This window comes from Meleagris gallopavo, chromosome 1 (genome assembly GCF_905368555.1).
Source record: "Meleagris gallopavo chromosome 1, MGAL_WU_HG_1.1, whole genome shotgun sequence".
NCBI lineage: Eukaryota > Metazoa > Chordata > Aves > Galliformes > Phasianidae > Meleagris > Meleagris gallopavo.
The window spans coordinates 122,742,329-122,762,203 of NC_139404.1; the positions used below are offsets into that span (position 1 = coordinate 122,742,329).

General features: G+C 38.3%; 1 protein-coding gene across 4 annotated transcripts in view; it reads right to left on the bottom strand.

Moving 5' to 3' along the window:
* Nucleotides 1-973: 973 nt before the first annotated feature.
* Nucleotides 974-19,875, bottom strand: part of CLCN4 (Cl-/H+ antiporter 4) — a 36,187-nt gene continuing 17,285 nt past the window's right edge. For all 4 annotated transcript variants that reach the window (XM_003203097.5, XM_019622319.3, XM_010726640.4 and 1 more), the window contains 9 exons: nt 19,219-19,406; nt 14,047-14,169; nt 11,944-12,150; nt 11,771-11,851; nt 10,717-11,262; nt 8,214-8,400; nt 5,422-5,820; nt 2,957-3,173; nt 974-1,540 (listed from right to left, as the gene is read on the bottom strand). In XM_003203097.5, the coding sequence (XP_003203145.2) occupies nt 1,450-1,540; nt 2,957-3,173; nt 5,422-5,820; nt 8,214-8,400; nt 10,717-11,262; nt 11,771-11,851; nt 11,944-12,150; nt 14,047-14,169; nt 19,219-19,406 (2,039 nt within the window). In that variant the 3' untranslated portion in view covers nt 974-1,449. The remainder of the gene's footprint in view (nt 1,541-2,956; nt 3,174-5,421; nt 5,821-8,213; nt 8,401-10,716; nt 11,263-11,770; nt 11,852-11,943; nt 12,151-14,046; nt 14,170-19,218; nt 19,407-19,875) is intronic.

A 19,875-nucleotide genomic window follows, 5' to 3' on the forward strand; every position in this document is an offset into this window, starting at 1 on the left:
GGCTTGGATGTCCCTATGTGGGGGTGTCATGTTTTCTTGCTACGAACAGATAAGTAATTAAAGCCTTTCTATTGTTGGCTGCATCCTCAGTCCATTTGATCCCTTATCCCTTCTACAGTGCAGTGGGGAGGGACTCTGCAGTCCCATGACTGGCAGATGCGGCATAAAGAACAAATATGCTACGGAATAAATGTCTATGGTTGTTAAATTAACTTAAGGAATCTCTTGGCAGGTGCAGACAAGCATCAAGAAAAGCCAGTGAAGGAAAGGAACTAAGTGGAGAATCAGGAATCAATGCAGAACTTCCAATTTCTGTGAAAAATGACAATTTTTCTTTACGCAAGAAGTGACAGGTGAAGTATTCAATCTCTTGTCACCAGCACTGATGAGAGCTGGATACCATTCTCCCTTTTGTGCCTTTTAAAATTCCTTCACTTGCTTTCATGCTTTTTTCTACTGTCACAGCAAACCACATAATACTAAGTATTACAGTATCTGTACCCAAAATTGCATAGAGAAATAGGAAATCACACACACAGAGAATGGTCGAGGTTGGGAGGGACCTCTAAAGATCACCTATTCCAATCCCCCTGCTCAAGCACATTGCACAAGATCACATCTGGGTGGGTTTTGAATATCTCCAAAGAAAGGAGACTTCACAGCCTTTCTGAGCAAGCTGTGCCAGTGCTCCATCAGCCTCACAATAAATAAGTTTTTCCTCATGCTCCTTAAAAATAAGTCACATTTTCACATTAATAAAGAAAAGCTGATTGACAGAAATAATGAACTGTATACTTATAAACTGTATAGATATATAAATTGTAAAATTCAAAGGACTAAAGAGGGGAGCAGCAGCCACTATATTTTAAAGTGAATCGAAATGCGCTCTTGCTCCTTTAATTTCAGTCCTGAATTTACTTAACTTTTACAAAAATAAGTGAAGGTGACAAAATGTTTGACTTTAAAATATGACTTTCTCATGAAAATGGTATAAATCAATAGCAAATAAATAGCCACAGTTTCAGTAATAAAAACAACTGACGTTGCTCATACACACTCTCTAGTTTGGAACACGAATCTTTCTTTTTATACAAAAACAGTGTCTGCTAGTCTTCACACCTGCCTCCTGAGTTCTTGTGAATGTTGATGCATCCCTCTGGTGCTTCTGGCTCTTTGTCTCTCAGCACCACATCACTTACACCCACCAGTGCACCAATTGAGCTGTTAGGAAACTCATTAAGAAAACACAGCTTGATGTCTGCAGCTGCTCAGGGCTTCTAAACTGCCTTCCTCATTAAAGAAGTGCCATCCTGCATCCACGCCCTCTGTCGTATTAGACCATTCCTCATACACATTACATTTTCTTTTGAAATAAAAAGAAACATTGAACACCTCTGTGTTAATCTAGAAGGGATTCCTTTGGGATTACTTTCTTATTCCTTTAACAGTCTAGTTAAACATGATAGATTCAGGGTCCTGGTTTGCCATTTGAGCCATATGTCGTAATACATCCTTTTTAGTTATGATACCCAGCAGCCTCCTAGAGAAGGAAAGGAAAGGAAAGGAAAGGTCAACGATCATCTCATATATCATCCATGTTTTCGTATTCAGCTGCAGAGACATTTTGTTAGTGCTTCCATATAACGCTGTCCATGCTCTCCATTTCCCAACGATTATCTTTTATAAAAAAACATTCATACTTCATGTATTTTTGCTACCTCAACTGTGATTGTTAACTAAAATATCTCCTTTTGTTGGGAAGCATGATTCAGTGAGGAGCTACAGTTACTGGCGCTTCATATGACAAAGTAATGTATTTCCTTGCATCAGCAGCACAAAACCAAGACACCAGTGACCTACGTAGGACATGCATGGAGTTTAATAGTACATAAACTATACTAAAGTATGGACTTTATGAAATTATCAGTGTATGACATCATAATGACTTTAAGTTTGATTGATAATTTCTCATTTATGTGATCCTAAATGAATTGTATCTATTAAGAAATATGAGGCCTATTGAATATCTGACCCCAAGTGTAAAAAATTTCCTAACACTCAGTGTTCCAGGGCTTTTATTTTCAATCTTTGAAGGCAGTGAGGCACTGAGTTTTGAAATTGTCATTGTTAGAATTATTCCACATTTAGTCTGATGAAAGTCCTAGAAATAAAGATCAAAATTTCCGAATCTGAGTACCTCAAATCAAGACCTAATTAATGGTCCTCATATTTTTATTGCTGAGCACAATGCATTGACAGATTATATACCATATATTTAAATAACAGAAAGTGTTTTTGCAGAAGATTCAATTTTAATCTTCCACATTTGAAATCAATAGCTCTCTTTTTGCAATCTTGCCATAAAGTTTCTTATCACCAGATCATGTGATGAACAGAGCTCCTAGAATAACTGAAACCCCACTGGATCCATGGGATGTTATTTTTAGTGCACACTGTACAGCTTTTTACTCTTCTAATTTCATGTTTGCTCACACTTCTTCAGTAGTTTTCATGAACTTCTATTACTTCATAAGCATCTAATCTGGCTGGACGTCTGAGAAAAGACATCATTTGCAAACAATACTACTTGCCAGATTTGCCTTTGTTGAATATGAAACTATAGTGGGAGTCAGAACAACTTCCCATGTATTTTTCTATCTTTACCCTATCTAAAGGACAATACACAAAGGATTTGGGAGAATGGTGTGAACACCTGCTAAAGGCCATTTTGGTTGTGAGTCTGATAATTTTTCTTCCCTGGAGAGATTCCAGATGCACTTTTCTTCGTTTTTGCATCCACAGAATAGAATAAAATCATTCATCTGAGTGTCTCAGAGGTGCTGATTAATTAGTTATTGTCTATACTTGGCTTTAAATGGGAAAAGGAGTGTTTTTATTTATGCTAATGAAAATCTCCTGAGATTCTTGAAGCATACTTGACCCAGGTCCTACTCACCCACTGCGAGTGACAAGACACTGTCGGAGTCCAAGTTTCCGGAAGATATCTACCACAGTCTCCATCGGTGTGTGGTCAGTGACAGTGAAAGGGCTCAGGTTGAGAATACGCCGCAGCTTCAGAGGGTGGGGACTATTGGGTGGCAGTTCTGGAGGATCTTCAGTGAAATACACAATGGAATTGCTCACCACCCCATCTTGACGCTGTCTTGCATTCTCTGTGCCACAAGGAAGATAGAAAGAGAGGGTGAGTCAGGCTTGAAAACAGGCTTGGTAACAACAACAAAATATATCCCTCTTTGGAAAGCAGTGGTAGTAGCAGACTTATGTCTTAAATGTTCTGAGGTACTGGGAGTTGAAGTCAAGGAAAAAACTCTAATTTCCTTGAGGTATTGTTTCCTTGATACATTTGAAGCAAATGATATTTTTAGAAATACATACTTCTTCTTGTTTGAGATAATACTTCCCTAAATAAAAATGGGGCTCATTATATTCATTAACATTACTAATTCAATCTCTGTCAAATTCAGAAGATTATATATAGTTTCCTCCATTGTGAGAATCACAACAGAAACTTCTATTACATGCCTGAAGAAGAGGCATTCCAGTCATTTTGGAGCTGTGTATTTGCTACCAGATTCCTGAGTGGAGCTGAGAAAATCTGGGTGTTGTAAAAAGGCAGCAAAAGACTAATTCACATCCCAGTGACCTAGGAGATGTATGTGTGTTATTCTAGACTGGCACAACTCTGGGATTCAGGGTGAACTATGTAGTTTTGCACTTAATTCCTTAAGTAGAGTTTATATACCCGAATTTTAAAAGGGCAGAAAAAATAAGTCTCCTACTTAATGGAAAATAGCATAAGAAGGAAATCAGTCTGATACATTTTTTTCAACAAGTATTTGAACCTTCTCAAAAAGTCAAAAGCTTCAATACATACTCTGATCAAACTATGAACTTTACACTACGTTAGGAATTTATGTGATCAATATAAGACTTCTGCTTTATAGTATGACTTTACAAGAATTCTTAGCACTGAAGTGATTTATTTTCTTGGTAGTGTTTACCTCATTTTTATTCATCATTACAGATTACAATATTTGAGATGGATTTCCAAATGATAAGCAACTTCTCTCTCCTCAGAACCAGCGTATCTTGTGTTTGCCTCAGAGGGTTAATTTTTTTCTTCTTTTCTTCTCTTTTTTTTTTCTCTGTAGAAATTCTTGGAAATAGTAGGAATTATTATCTTTGATTAATAGAAGTTGCTTCTGTTCTTGAGAGGTACAGCAAATCAGACATACTCAAAGCATATGTATATATTCTTGGAGGTCATTTCCATCAATCAAAGTGCAGAAATCTGCTTCTGTGACTTGTAATGTGTAGACAGTAATGGTTTCCAACATGTTCCAGCTGCATTTTTTTTTCTTTTAACGATCTTTGTCTTGTAATATTTCTGGAAATGGAGCAGTTTTGGCTCAAACCTAATATCACTATATTATATGATTCTCAACCTTCTCACCCCACATATTACAAGCCTTATTGCAATTTATAGGAATGATGCTAACTTTGTCTCATCTTGTTTTGATTCATACATTTAATTTCAAGTGTGAACATGCTGCATAATTCTTTGATATATAATCCGTGGTCAGAGGTAACATTAATCAAAATTAACTCCCACCTTTTGATAAAAACCCTTGACAGTTAGGTATTTCCTTCCTGAACACGCACCCAAAACAACAGGCACAAGTACTTTAGTTACCACTTTGCTGTTCCCAAGGCAGCAATGACTCTGGACAACAGTGATTAACCAAAGCCATGACTTCATTCCTGAAAGCTAAACATCTCTCTAGAGAAATTTGAATGATGTAGTACTTTTGAGCAAATTCAGTGGTATCATAAAAATAGTGGACTTTGTGTGCAGTCTCAGTGGTTGGAGAATTTAGACTAAAGGTGAAACAGATGAACAGAGAATTTTTGCAATCAGTGGGTAAGAAAAACAGATACAGATTAGCAGAAGGAGCAAGACAAATGGATGACAATGACTTTACAAAGTAATCTGTACAGAAGGTCTTAGAGTGTGGATTAATTCTCCCAAATGTGAAATGGCCTCTCAAATTCAGGAGTTCACAGCCTATGTTAACTGTGTTGCTCTTCCAACTCTGCACTGGGGCAGGTACATTATAGAGGCCACCTGGATTGTGTCCAAGACTCAGCCTCTAGTACAATGCATCAGAAGCTGGCCAAATGAAAGAAGAGCTTTATAGAGTCAAATACTGTAAAGCAGAAGTCATCTAAGGTGGACACGTATATTCTCAGAGGGTGACCAACCACCTAAGTTTGCCTGACACTTTGCCTGACACTTTGCCTTTTCAGACACTTCCACTTAACAGAAAATTGTGAATAACACAGTTAACATCCCACATTATCAAAATGAAATTTACATGTATACTGATACTCTCTACTCACTTATTGCAAGAATGAGCTCTCGTCTTTGTGCAAATCCAATAAGTCTCTCTGAGTCTTTCGAGACCACAACTGGGAAGCCATTGTAGTCAGTCTCCTTGATTAATGTCTCAACATCCTCCACAGTCATGCTGTCCTGTGTCAGAACAGAAAGAGGAGCTTCACCACGCCTTGGTCTCATGACGTCTGTTGCCAGAGTTCGGTGGGTGAATTCATCCTTCACATCTAGAAACGGGTAACCATTCAGATGGATGTGAGCTTCATAGATCCCTTCTTTCCCAAAGGCGTCTGCCACCCACTTGCTTGTGACAGCTGCAGCCATAAGAGGTACAATATACTCCAAGCCTCCAGTTAGTTCAAACATAATCACCACCAAAGAGACCGTCATTCGAGTAACACCACCTGGCAACAAAGAAAGCAGTCACATATCCTCAGTTCTCCGTAATTATACCTACTAAGCAACTCATTTATCTTTTTGCGTCTCGCAGTTTAAAAGTTACAAAATTATTCATGCTGAATACTTCGCCCTTATACTTTGTGAAGTATTTGGGGGCTTATTTAACTGAAGAAAGAAATTTTTCATCTGCTGCAATTTTCATCAAAAAGATCGAGCAAAGTTGCTCCAGCCAAAGATGTAAACTTTGAAAAACAAAGAATTTATGCAACAAGACTGAGCTATCAATCCAGAAGGCATGCAAAAACTTCAGCTATACTGGATACTCGGGAAATTAACACTGAATCCTTCTGTTGACTCTCTAAAATAACTCCAAGAATCAGCAAAGTTCCATGGCTGAGACAGGCAGTATTACAGCTCTGGGAGCTTTGACAGCTGGCCTTCACATTGGGTTACCTATAGCATTCATACTGAAAAGAAATCAAAGCATTACCTTCAAGTATGTCACAGTTACAAAATTCGACAGTTTAGGGCTACTGCAAGCTACATTACATCAGTTTAACACACAGTTTGAACCGAGACAACTTGGTTTCAGGCCATTTAGGCATGCAGCTCTACATGCCTAAATGTAGTTGTAGTTATATTTTTCAATTTAGTCTTTTCATTTTATAAGCAAACTTCTTACTCCTGCAGTTTACATTAAAGGATAAAAATAATCATATATCTGCAGACAAGTGTGTATGTATTACTGAATTATTAGGTAACGTTTCTTTGCCTCTGTTCAAAAGGTAAACGTAATAAATCTGCTATTTTTAGTCCTCACAATACAACATCATTTTAGATGAGAGGAATCAGCAAACAGGTCATTTAACAATGTTTTTATTCTACAACATACACAAAAACTAAGTTTTTGATTATTTAACACGACAATCTGGATATAACTTTCGTCTCAGGAATGTCTTAATGACTGAGTCTGAGAAGTTGAGAGGAGATACCACTGTAAGGATCATTTAATACTTCCTTTGTTTCTTACAGCCTTTCCCTAAGCAAGACAGAATATTGGCCTTAAGAACAAGTGCTGACCGTGCCATCGTATGTTTCAACATACTGCTAAAAGCACTGCACCTTGATTTGAACTTTTTAAAGAGGAAGTGACTGTTGGCCAGAGGATCAGCTGGAATACTACAGCAAAATTCATGTTATTTATTTTATGAACATTAAGATCATTTACAGATAAGAGAAAATGCTTTATGCTTGCTGAGACTAAGATTCATCCTAGCTGTTGTTACATGTCTGCATTGTAGCAGTCATCCAGATTGCTTTTATAGCCTCTAGAGAGAACAGTCACCATCAAGGATAAATTTGCCTGATGTCTTCTGCCAGATGAGACTGAACTTCGCAGTATTTCATTTTTAATGTATGACTGTGAAGGGTATCAATGCATCTCAGGTGTCAGTGTCTACATTACAGACTGTAAATTTAGATAAGCAAATCCCACCTTCAGTTCCCCAGTAAATGATCACACAAACAATCCTATTTCTTTAACAGGATACTCTGAAACTGAAATGTCTCCAGCTCTTCTCTATGTGTATCTTTTCCACTGTTATTTTCATCATCTTATGATTCTATCAGTGATGATAACAAAAGGAGGTAAAACATGCACATACTGAAAGGGCAAGTCATGATAGGACAAAAATGCATTCAGACGGTATTCTTCAACATTCCTGTTAGATTTATGACTAGAAATTTAATATGTGAGGTATGGTTCAATGACCTAGCGTTACTAGTTAACAGGTCATTCCTGTAAAATCCAACGAATCCTAGCAATTTGATGTAATCATATGTTGGCCTACAGCCAAAATGAAAACAAAAAGACAATTCAGTTGATCAGAGTTTGACACACTGCCATAATAAGACCCCAAGTTTTTACTTCTATGTAGCTTAGAATTTGGCCAGACCTGAGAAGTTTATTCCCCACACTAGAGAGAGCACACGATCTAAACAAGAAGTAGCTTTCTTCCAGCTACAGTGGATTTCATTATATCTAAGGGAAAAAGCAAGCAACCAACATAAATTACCACCATCACTCCTTGGACATCCGTAGCCTAACTATTTTATTTTCCTCATTTGTGCTCTATTGGCAGATCACAAAGAGTAGGCGTTGGTGACTGCAAGTCTCTCTTGTTGACTTGTCTACACATGTAGACAACTCTTGTTGCCTTCTCTCTTGTAAACCACTGGAGGGACTCTTTGAAGAAGCTTCCCATGCTTCAGCCCGTCACATCTATTACATTCAGAAACACCAGCATGAAACCTAACACAAGTACAGTACCAGCTTAAGCAATTTGTAGGTTCCCAAATATTGGTGTTACCCATGCACAATGATCAGCATGTACTGTACCCAAGCAAGCAGCCGCTCCCACCATAGCATAAAGTCCTGGTGTGACGCAGTCTGCCCCAGGTCTGCACCAGTTCCTGAAGATGATCCAGTCATGATGGTGATAGGCCAGCTGCTCTACTCCAATTCCAACCATCCTGCCAGCCATGGCTCCAACAGCCATACTGGGAATGAAAAGGCCTGAAGGAATCTTGAATAAAGTACAGAAGCATGAGAGCACTGACAAAAAGTGATCAGTAATGAAATTATACATCAAGCAATTAATTGTTTTTGGCAATAAGAAAACCTATTTCCATTATTAAAAGTTAGATCAGAAGGTCATAATTTTTTGGCAGCTTATAGTGACGTTTGTTATGTTTTCCCATAGGTTTCTATAGTGACTTTGCATGGCTGCATGAATATTAATAGCTTTATATAATTCAAATGCATTTTAGAAGCCATTTGGAACTCTCTCTGCTGTATCACACTGAATTTGACAGTTAAATGGTGGTTTTGAGTCATAGTTTGATTTTAAAGTAAAGATGTTCCTGGTTTTTCCTTTATTGCTTCCTTGTCAGGAGCTGCTGATGGCTCTGTCAAGGGCTTGAGAATAAGCTTAACTGAAAATAACACCTTGAGTTCTATCTCTATCATGTGAAGTATTTTACAGCTTTGTTACTAGTCTTTCAGGCTAAATCAAACCAGATTTTAAATTAAATGTCAAACAGAATAAAAATTTAAGGATAGGAGGCCAAGCGCTCAGAAGCAGATATTTCTTCATCTCAGATTGCTATGTATTTTCCTGGAAGATCTATGAATCATTTCCTTTTTGTCTGCTAAACAGAAAAGTCACAGATCACAAAAAAAAACCAACAGTATTGAAACCAAACCAAACCAACAAAAAAAAGCAAACACACAAACCACAACAAAAACAACAGGCCATTTTTCTTCATCTAAGTGAATTTTTTCTCAGATGTCAAATTGGAGACAAATTTCCTGGTGGAGAAGGCAACTCAGAACGATAGCAAAGAGCCCACAAGCATCAAGTTTGGGGTTTATAAAGAAAGATTTTTCTATGATGTTTTTACATAATTCTGAAGTTATACCTTGAGCTTCCTAAAGAGCTAAACTAACAATTCTGGCATTGTCCAGATGCAGGAGCTATCTCACACCCAATATATCATTAATTTTCCTGATAGAGTCAAATTGAGCCTTCTAAATTTGCTGGATATGGCCATTTTATCTATTCTTTTTCAGAAAAGTTGAAACTACAGTTGCTACTAACAACTTTTAAATATATCAAATTAAGAATTACATGCCAAATAAAGAACCAAACTCAGAAGTTTTAGATAATAACCAAGTTTAGCAAAAACTGGCTCCCAGCCCCAGCACAAATCATAGTCTGTAGTGAAGGGCATCTCTTTTCAAGTCCTTCCTCTGTATCCCCTTTGGATATCTTTAATATCCAAGCACTCTTAAACTCCCACTATTTCTCCCTGCTCGAGAAATCAGCTGGACTTAGCCACCCATTCTGACTGACCTGAGCCCCACTCAGTTGTTCTTGTCATCAAGGGTGTCCCAACTGGAGAAAACATGAAAGAAATACAAAATTCAAAAAAAAATTTTTTTTTTTTTTTTTTTTTTTTTTTTTTTTTTTTTTTTGAAACTGGCCTTCTAGAGCATAGTTTTCCAGTTCAAGCTCAGAAAAACTTCATATCATCTATTGCAATCAGATCTGGAATTACATGCTCAGATAACAGGAGATGTAGACAGACAGATATGTTTTTATATCGGCTCCAGCACTCAGATATGCAGAACTCTCTGCAATCAGCTTTGTATATACTGAAAACTTGGATAAATTGTTCTTGAATCTTTCATCACTCATTTATAGGGAGGAGAAGGACTGGAAGAAAAAGCTGTGACTCTAGAATTATCTAATTATATATCCATCAGTCCTCCCACTCCCTCTTTTTTCCAGGCTAAAGTGCTTAAAGAGATTCAAAGACAGAAGTTTTCACCTACTTTTAAATCTTAGTTAGGTTTTAAATGTGTAAATCTGTAAACTGAAAACTATTACTTCCCTGAGCAAAGTTAGCTTGAGGCACATTAAGACATTAATCCAACAAGACAAACAACAATGTAAACAGTCCGTCTTTCTCACAGAGCTGAAAGACAGCTGCAGTGGAAATCATGCTAAATTTGCTCCTTTGCAGCAGTCAATTTAAATACTCTTCCAGATATCTTTTTCACTTAATAAAACTGAAGTTAACTAAAAGGTGCAGAAATGCAGGACTTGTCGCTTTGCTGCGATTGTGCCCTGCAGAGAAAGGTTTTGGCAGGCCAACAGACCACTAGGCATCACAATGGCCCACACATGGCTGAAGATAAGTCAGAGGTACCCAAACCATGCAATACAGACTTGAACTGTTGACTGCAACCCATTCATGCCTTGGGATATATAGACAGCATCATTCAGCACACTAAATGAGAAGTGCCACAGTGAGTTCTTCACCAGTCCCCAGTTTACCTTCATGCCGAAAGTGAATATTGTGATGACAATTTTAAACACCAAAGCCAAGGCGAGCTGCCACATGGCAGTGTAGACTCCAGGGCCAGCGGGTCTGTCAGGAATGTCATCCACTGGCCGGGTCATGTTTGGGTCATTGATGTAGTCGCAGAGCTGGGAGGACTCCAGAGCACCACAGTCATTGAAGAGCTCTGAGATCAGCTCACTGGTGCTCCTCCGGGTGTATGGGTTGGGGTAGGCGATGATGGCAGTGATAGCTGTTATCACAATAACTTCCAGGACCGGGTATTTCCCAAGCCTGGTGGTTTTTCGCCTCCTACACCAGGCAATGTTGCAGCGGATAAAGAGGGTCCCCCAGAGGCCACCAAAGACGCCAAGAAGAATGAAGGGGAAGAGCTCAGCCATGTACCAGGGGGTATGGTACTCCACGTAGAAAAGGACCAGTCGGCTATTTCCAAAAGGATTGATGGACCTCAGTGTGAAGGCAGCCACAAGAGCAGCGAAAAATGACCTCCAGAGGGTTTTCAGGGGAAAGTAATAGCTGACCTAAAATCAGAGACAAGTGGCCTTTAATTATTCATCAGAGTACAGTAGGCTGCTGTAGTTTGTTTCTTCTGTGACTTTGCATCTGACTGTACTAGGAACACCAGATGTTACAGCAGCCAGAACGTGTTCACAAAGGTATTAGAAAGGGCATTTTGAGGTTCAGATGTGGAGCAGCAATCAGTGAAAAATCAATAAATCTAAATTTAAAGAAGGTAAGACACATGCTTCATAGGTCTGCCCATGCAGCAGTTACCTTAAAGCCATAGAAAGCTCAGCACAGTGACACATTTACAGACTGAATCATTTCACGTTTTTCCAGAAAGACAGTGACCTTCTTTTATTTGAATTACGCTAAAATACCTGGCTAAATCTCATTAACAATCAAAGTTTGTTTTTGCTTTACAAGAAAAATAAGCATATAAATATTTGAAAAATAAAAATGAATCTTAGAAAAAGGCATCAAAAGAAGATATGTATTTATTGAAACAAATGAATTGCCAGCTCTCACCTCTTCCAGGCTAAAAAGTACACCTCCAATTGGAGCCCCAAAAGCAACAGAAACTCCTGCAGCTGCTGCAGCTGAAAGAACCTACAAAACAAACATTAATGTACAAAGCATGAGTCCTTTGAAACACTGAGTATCCGGAAAGGGAAATAAAGGATGATTTGAGCCAACCTTACCTCTCTTCTTTTTCCTTCATTCTTACTGTACTTTGAGAAAAGGCTGCTGAAGAAGTTTCCGCAGCAACAGGCCACATGGACTAAGGGCCCTTCTTTCCCAAGACTGAGGCCTGAAGATACCACCAGAACCAAGGTGACTGTTTTAATCAAAAGTGTCCACTTTCCCAGGTAGCCCCTAATAATGAACCCACTCAAGATGGTTTTTATCTGGAAAGCAGGAAGAACATGTTGAAGAGCTGAAGAAACCTTTTCTACTCTGAATTTGCAAATTGAGTTAAAACCTTGACTTAAAAATCACAGACTGCTTGGGAAGAGACAGTGATGGAGGGAAAGAAATCCTAGGTAGGGCAGCTATCCTACAGTGATATCTGAACATGGGGGAATTGTTACTGTTATTATGGGTGGTTGCCTGAGTCGGTAAGGAGTCTCGTACAGATCAACAGAAATATGGAACTCTTACATATTATCTTGGCTTAGAGGATCAGAGTTAAACTAGACTGAACTATAACAAAGCAGAGAAAAAAAGCAAATAAACAATCACAAGCCATTTCCAGTTAAAACAAGAAATAAAATGTTCTAAATATTTGGAATGGCCATGACGTAAAAGCATACAAGTATTATGAAATTAGAAAGCCCAAAAGATCTTATTTTTACCCATTTTCTCTTAATTTGGCATGTAAGTGGCTAGGACAGAGCACAGTGCACATGCTTTAAACAGAGACTGCATGGGGATTTAGGTTTGGAAATCAGCCCTGGAAACAGACTAGAGTTGAGTGTCACTCTCACATGTGTTTCCCCACACAAATGACAGTGGGGACTGGAAAGTCATGCCCATTTTTAGCAGCAATCCACTTTTAGCAGTGGGAACAAGAATAAGGAGTTCTATTGTCACTGCAAGTCAAATCTCTACTTTATGGACTATGGTTTTTAAAAAGTAATTAAGACTGAGAGTGTTTAAATAATAGTCATTTTGGTGGATTCATCTTAACAGGAAATACAGTTGAAAGAATTTCTTGCAATCAAATATAGGTATCAAGTAAAACTGATTTTGAATGGCATAAATATGGTTCTGAAAATTATTTTCTATAAGCCAGATTTAATTATGAAAACTTTATAAATCTACTTAGAGATGTATCAAATACAAACATGTGACTACTGTGAAACATGGAAATTATTGAAACATTTCAAATTATTTGCAGGGTTTTTTTCCTAATTGGCTATTGAATATTTTCTTGCTTCTCCTACAGATAAAGAATTAGCCTAGTCTAGTATTAGATATGGAGCAGGGGTTTGGAGCTTGATGATCCTTGAGGTCCCTTCCAACACAAGCCATTCTTTGATTCTATGAAAGAAACTATGTAAAGATTTCTAAAATTCAAACTGTTGGCTCTTTTGGATATATTCTTAAGTAATAATCTCCATACTTTTATAGCACTTTTAATGAAAGACTGCTCTGATTTCAAAAATTGTGAGCAGTTATACTACTTTAATTGTAGGGGTCCCTGTTTCAACAACTACACTGGGCTTAAGCTCAAAACATTAAAACTGATCAGAGATTCTGGCTATCGTAATGTCGTATCAGCATAACATTGTGTATAAGGCCACAATTTGCAGCCAGGCATTTTTCAGACACTTCAAATGATAGGCATCTCAAATCTTCAGTTCCTCAAGAAACCTTAGGTTTGTTGTCCTCTCCCTTTACTTTAGTTTGCTCTTGCTTAAAGTATTACCTAAAAATTTCTGCAGTTTATACCCGGCCCAAGTACTTTCATCCAAGGAAAACACTGTATAGTCTCTTAGTGAGTATATGCCTTAGCCACAAAAAGTTGGACTTCATAAACTGATGACAGGGAGCTGTCGATTTTTAATTCAATATACATTCTTCTTCACTGCCAGAGGTTAACAAGTCACAAGTGGCATTTGAACATTTTCTACTACGTAAAATTCTGATTGTTACCATGAACACAGGTTAGACAAAGGAATGAAGACACATGAGGTTTATAGCTATGCTGCCTCATAGTACAGTTCTGGAAGAAGAAAAGGCAGCAAATGATCTTTTCTTTGGCTCGGTTTTTAGATATTCATCTGTAAAGAGAAACTCACCTCTGGGATTCCAGAGCCGCAGGCATAGGGAGCAAACACCCTGACCAGGGAAACTGCCAGGAAAGCAAAACACAGAGCCCATAGAATGTACAGAAAGTAGTTTAGAATGTAAGCACTTGCACCCTAGAAAAATAACAGAAATAAACATTGTTAGAAAAGACAGGATAGTAAGTCCCATGTTTCTTCTAGAAATGAGGATGGCATGAAGCCTGGTCTTTTCATTTACATGCTAGTTGCTGCTTTCTATCAGGAAGGACAGATGGGCTCATATGCTCCAAAAAAATTTGCTACCCATGTGAAGAAGCAGCACACTTATATATATATCTAACCTAATCCATTCAGTCAGTTTGTGAAGGACATAAAGGGTATTTAAAGAGCAGCTCTCCATACAAATGCTGATCTTTTCAAACTTTATCGCTGTGTATATTAGTGGCCAGTTCAGTTCACAGAGTAGAAGGGTGAAAGCATAAATAAATCCTTTCTTTCTATATGATACCATCTATGACATAGTGAAAATCATTTGAAAACACAGTATCTTGACAGACACCACCCTAACATATCACATATCCTTGATATTTTAAAAGTATTCCAGTCATTAATTAAAGCCATCTGCAAACTAAACATATTTACTTTACTGATAGAATGGAAACAGTAGTGATCATGAGCTGTGGTTGACTGTTCAGGACCATAGTGAAAGCATAGTTAGCAGTGACCTTCAAGTTTTCTGCCATTCTCAATGACCAAGTCAAAATCGTTGTTCAAGGTTGTCTTAAACTACTCCTCCCTCTTAACAAGCATAATTATTAGATAAATTTCAAAAACCTCACCTACACAGACAAAAGAGAACTTAGCTGAAGAAACTGGACTGATGCAAGGAGCTTTATTTTTCAAACAATCTCAAGCAACATGTCAAAGCAACATGACGCTACAGAACAAAAAACAAGATGAAACTCCGTGCATGAACTGGTATGAATTCTTCACCTCTCAGTGAACTCTTCCTACCGGATGCAAGCCCAGCTGCTGAGGAACATCAAGGCGCTTTTCTCTGCTCTTGCAGGACAGCAGTGTGGATATCAACGTTGCGGTAAATCAAGTAGGAAAACAGGCTTTAATCAGTTGTATCGTGTCTCCTGTTAATTGAGTTGACCAGACCCAGTTTCCAGTCATTAAAAAAAAAACCCAACACGGTGAAGCGTCTCTGTTTGCAAGCTTGAAAGAAATCAACCCTTAACAACACGAATCCTTGCTAAGCCTCATTTTCCTGATCTCTACTCAATTGAAAAAACAGCAAGGAAACCACTGCCCTTAACCTTGTGGATATATTTGAAAGAAGGGCATTTGTTAAGTTCCTCTTATGCTTGCTGACATTAGCAGTTGGCCTTGCTAATAAAAACAGTACAATACCATCCTGCAGTGCCCTGAGAACCTAGAAGTCATGGATCTGACACTTATAGTGATTGACATCTGTCTATAGTAATCATGGATGTATGTTGCTGCAGCTGAAGACAGCCTTGTTTCTTCATGACTGTTTTCTCTTAGTGCTTTCAATTACAAACAGCTATGGCAATATTTACTCTTCCTCCAAAGAAAACTCTGGATATGTTGTCCCAGGACAAAATACTGTGAACCTGGCTTAGCTCCAAAGACTTATGCCATCACAAAAATGTGGCCCTACAACACTGACATAAAGCTGCAATTCTGATTCTAAATTCACTTTAGTCTAACTAACTTCATTTCTTCTTAATTCCGCTTCTTTCACATCTGAGAAATGGGATGAAAATTATATCAGCTCATTATTGCGGTCACACATACACCTACTGCATTGTGGCAAGACCTCACAAGATTCTACGTGGCCAGTTCAGTCTTATCCCTAAGGACAACGCTCACTGTTACATTTTCCAGATATCTGTTTTCCTACAGATCCAATTGCAGCAGTTTCTAATGATTAAAAATAATAAATCCTTTGGGAAGTGAAGTAGTAGTAACTCAGTATAGCAAATGGGTCATTTCTCATTCATTATATGCGTTGAACCAGAAAACATCTATACTGGAATCAGAGACTGAAAAAGCTCATCAGTGGAGATGATCTTGCTAACATCTTTTCCAGCAGTGGCTCTGAGGACTCCCTCTGGCAGCAATAGTGATGAAGCAAGCAGTGGAATGGAGCAAAACTTTATATTTTAGTTTACAACTATCTAGCAACATTTCAGATCTGGTTTCAGTCCTGATTAGGTACAAATTGAACATAATTGAAAACTATTCTCACAAATTTAAAATTTTGAAATAAAACACATCCCTCAGGATGCCATCCATTGCTATGCTAAACAATACTTGTTTTCATAGAGGCAAAGAGCTCTATTCTGACTCAAATGGAGATGTCATAACTAGCAGACTTCCTCCTATGGACTTTATAGCAATATGCATCCTTAAGATTCAAGGCTGCAAAGTTGGGAAATGGGTCCAAGATATAGAGAGGCTTCCTTTGCTTGCAACCTTCATGACAGGAGATCCAGCAGGTTGGGCATAGTCCTAGGCAACCTGCTGTAGGTGGCCCTGCTTGAGCAGGCCTACACCACATTATCTCCAGAGGTCCCTTCCAATCTCAACCATCCAGTGATTGTGTTACAAGCCATATCCAGATCCAGTATCACGAGCCATGGAAGACATGTGGTCCTTCCCTCTAGCTTGGGTAGACATGAAGTAAGTGTTAGAATATAGGGCCCTCAGCTCCAGTGTAGTTGAAGGGCCAAGCCGGATCTGCAGAAGCTCTGAGGCACCAGATGTTGGCTAGAGATCTAGCTGAATTGGGTGGCATCTTATGTAATGTTAAACATCCATAGATTCAGTGGATTTGAGTTTTTGAAACTCTCTTGTATTACAACACTCTTTACGTGCTTTTTGGAAGCAATTCATAACCAGAGGGTTGAAGAACACTGTTGGTCTACAAAATAGCGATTAGGGGAAAAAAAATAGCCTGGGATGTTTCTGATGCACTATTATGTTTTCCATAACAATTTACATCAAGACCGCTTTAGGCTCATTTAATAGGACTAGAATTAAATCATTTTTTCAAGAGATGCTATAGGAAATGTCACAATTATCAGTGAGAGCATACGTAGAGGGTTTATCAGTCATAAATCAGAAAAACCACAAGGAAGAAGTAGTCTAAATCTTAGTCCTCAAAATGTCAAATTTAGTTGGCTATGATGAGAAAGAGTCACAGTCACGCATAAAAAAGTAGACACATCTGATAGAGTACCCTTGGAGAAATTGCCCTGAGAACTTTTTGTCTGGAATGTAATCTAAATTAGTTCTCCTGTGCACTGCTGTTCTACAGAGCAGCTACCCAAATGTAGAATACCAATTCAAGCAATACAGCCACGTTCAATAATAACAATAACAATAATCCTGAAACTTAATATCATTCAGTATATTATGATTCCTCTTAGAGGAATCATGTAGGAATCATGTAGAACTTGCCCACATCATAAACCTTTTGCAATAGAACATAATTTTTACTTGCCAAATCCACATTTCTGTTGGAGTATTACAGATCTTTGCCATGGATTTGTATATAATAGTAATAGATACTTCTTATTAATATTGCAGCCTCCACTGGGTCATGGCAGCCAGAAAACTATGGATCTTAGAGCCTCCTTTGCTGTGAGAATAAGACTAGAACTAAGAAAGAACCCTTTTTTCCCACAGTGACATGATACTAGGAGGTCATAAGCCCAGTTTGGATATAAATGAGCTAAATTTTACATTGTCCACCTAGATGATACTTTTCTTATAAGCCACGACATACAACAGTCATGATGGCTAAGATTGTGCAGCAGGTGAAAGCAATAAATTTTCTCAAGGAAATGCTCTGTTTAAATATTCCAGGTTCTCAGAGTAACAGCATGTCAAACACATGCACAGGATTTCTAAATCCCATAACAATTGTAACATTCTACCCTTTTTTGATTTGCCACATTTTTTGTTCACTTAAATTACAACCCTGTCCCCAGTCCTGCAACCTTATACCACGGTAATATTTCTTCACTGTTACAAAGATACACCCATCTGAACCATCTGTTTGTGAAGAACTGTGCAAGCCTAGAAAACCTCTGGCAAAGGCAAGTTTGGCATTGTAGACTGGAAGCTGTACAGAGAGATTTCTGCCTGTGATTAAGTGGTGGGAATGTTCAGGAACAGTAAGCACCCCCACTACCTTCACTACAGTTAATTAGAAGTAGGGAAAATTGGGTTGTACATATTGACAGACACTCTCATCTAGTATTACTTGAACTACAGACTTAAAGCGGCACTGAAGTGAACATGAATGAGAATCTTGTACAGCAATGAAGGTGCCTTCAAACATTTTCTGCAGGGTCGGACCATCTCCACACTGGAGGAAGATCTGAGACAATGTCTCCAAGTTGCCTATTTTCAGTTGCCTGGCTGCAGAAGATTTATGCCATAAAAGTATGTATTTTCCTTCCTTTATTATTGCCTAAACTCCATTACCATTTATTTAAAAACAAACCAAAAGTTCTGTTAGGGACTTTGATGTCACATAAGCCCTTTCTTTCCAATGACACATCCATCTCACCTACCCATTGTCATATTCAATTTTGCCTCCAAGTCACCTGTAAAAATGGGGAATGTTTTTCAATACAATAATTTGAGTTTTGAAGGAATTGATATTATTCAATACATTGAATATCTGAGGTGGAAACAAAATACCATGAAAGTACCGTCTGCCACAAGGGGTTAAGGAAGACTACCATAGATGTCTTAAAATTCAAAACTTCCACACATTCTGCCTTGAAACATTATCATTTGTACTGAAAAAAAAACTACAATTAAAAAAAAAAAAAAAAGAAAAAAAAAAGGATAGAAAAAAAAGAGAGAGAGAGATTTTCCAGTTTCCATCACAGATGGTATTATAACAATGGGGCCTATCCTCAATTATGCAGATATTGCTTGTGGTAATGTCTTCAAAAACAAACAAACAATAACAACAACAAAACAACAACAGCACCCATCAACCAAACAAACAAATGCATCAATTTCCATTCATAAAGTTTTCTCTTTCAGAGAATCTACCTGGAAAGAGCATCAGCAAGTATGAAAAAGAGGCGTTCCCTGGCTTCCTTGACCCCACCCCAATCAGGTCTCCCATACCTCTGACTGGTTTACAAGAAGTTCAGACCATTTCTGCCACTGGGGACATTTGTCTCTGTCATCAAAGGTCGTTTCATTAGACGTCCAGCAGCACTGCTCGTGGCTGTACCAGAATGCAGACAGGCAGACACCTTCCTTTAGGTCTGTCATCCAATCCACAGCTAAATCTATCACTCCAGCTAACGTGCCTGAAAAAGGAAATGCATGAAAAGGAGATGTGGCATCAAAAAATACCAAGCCGTGATGTAAATACATCTGTTTATAATAAAAGCAAAAATACATCATCTGGGGAAGAAGCTGCAATATATCATAGAATCATAGAATCATACAATTGCTCAGGTTGGAATGCATGGACATACCAAAGAAGTGGAAGAAACGGTGTGAGAACTGCAAAGAAACAGCCATACCAACATGTTTGATCTATCAGCATTCTCTCCTAAACCATTTTTTAAAAAAATACTGTTATTTTCATGCTGGCTAATTGACAAAGAGGGAAGGCCTAAGTAATGCTGGGCCTGTTCCTGCAGCCTGTGCCAGGCAGGCATACCATCTGATGGAGGTCAGCAGGGCCGTGTATAAGGACTAAGCCACAGGGCCCAAGCCACACTGCATTTCAGGGGCGGATAGGAGGAGGACACTGCTGCTTTCCTCTAGTCT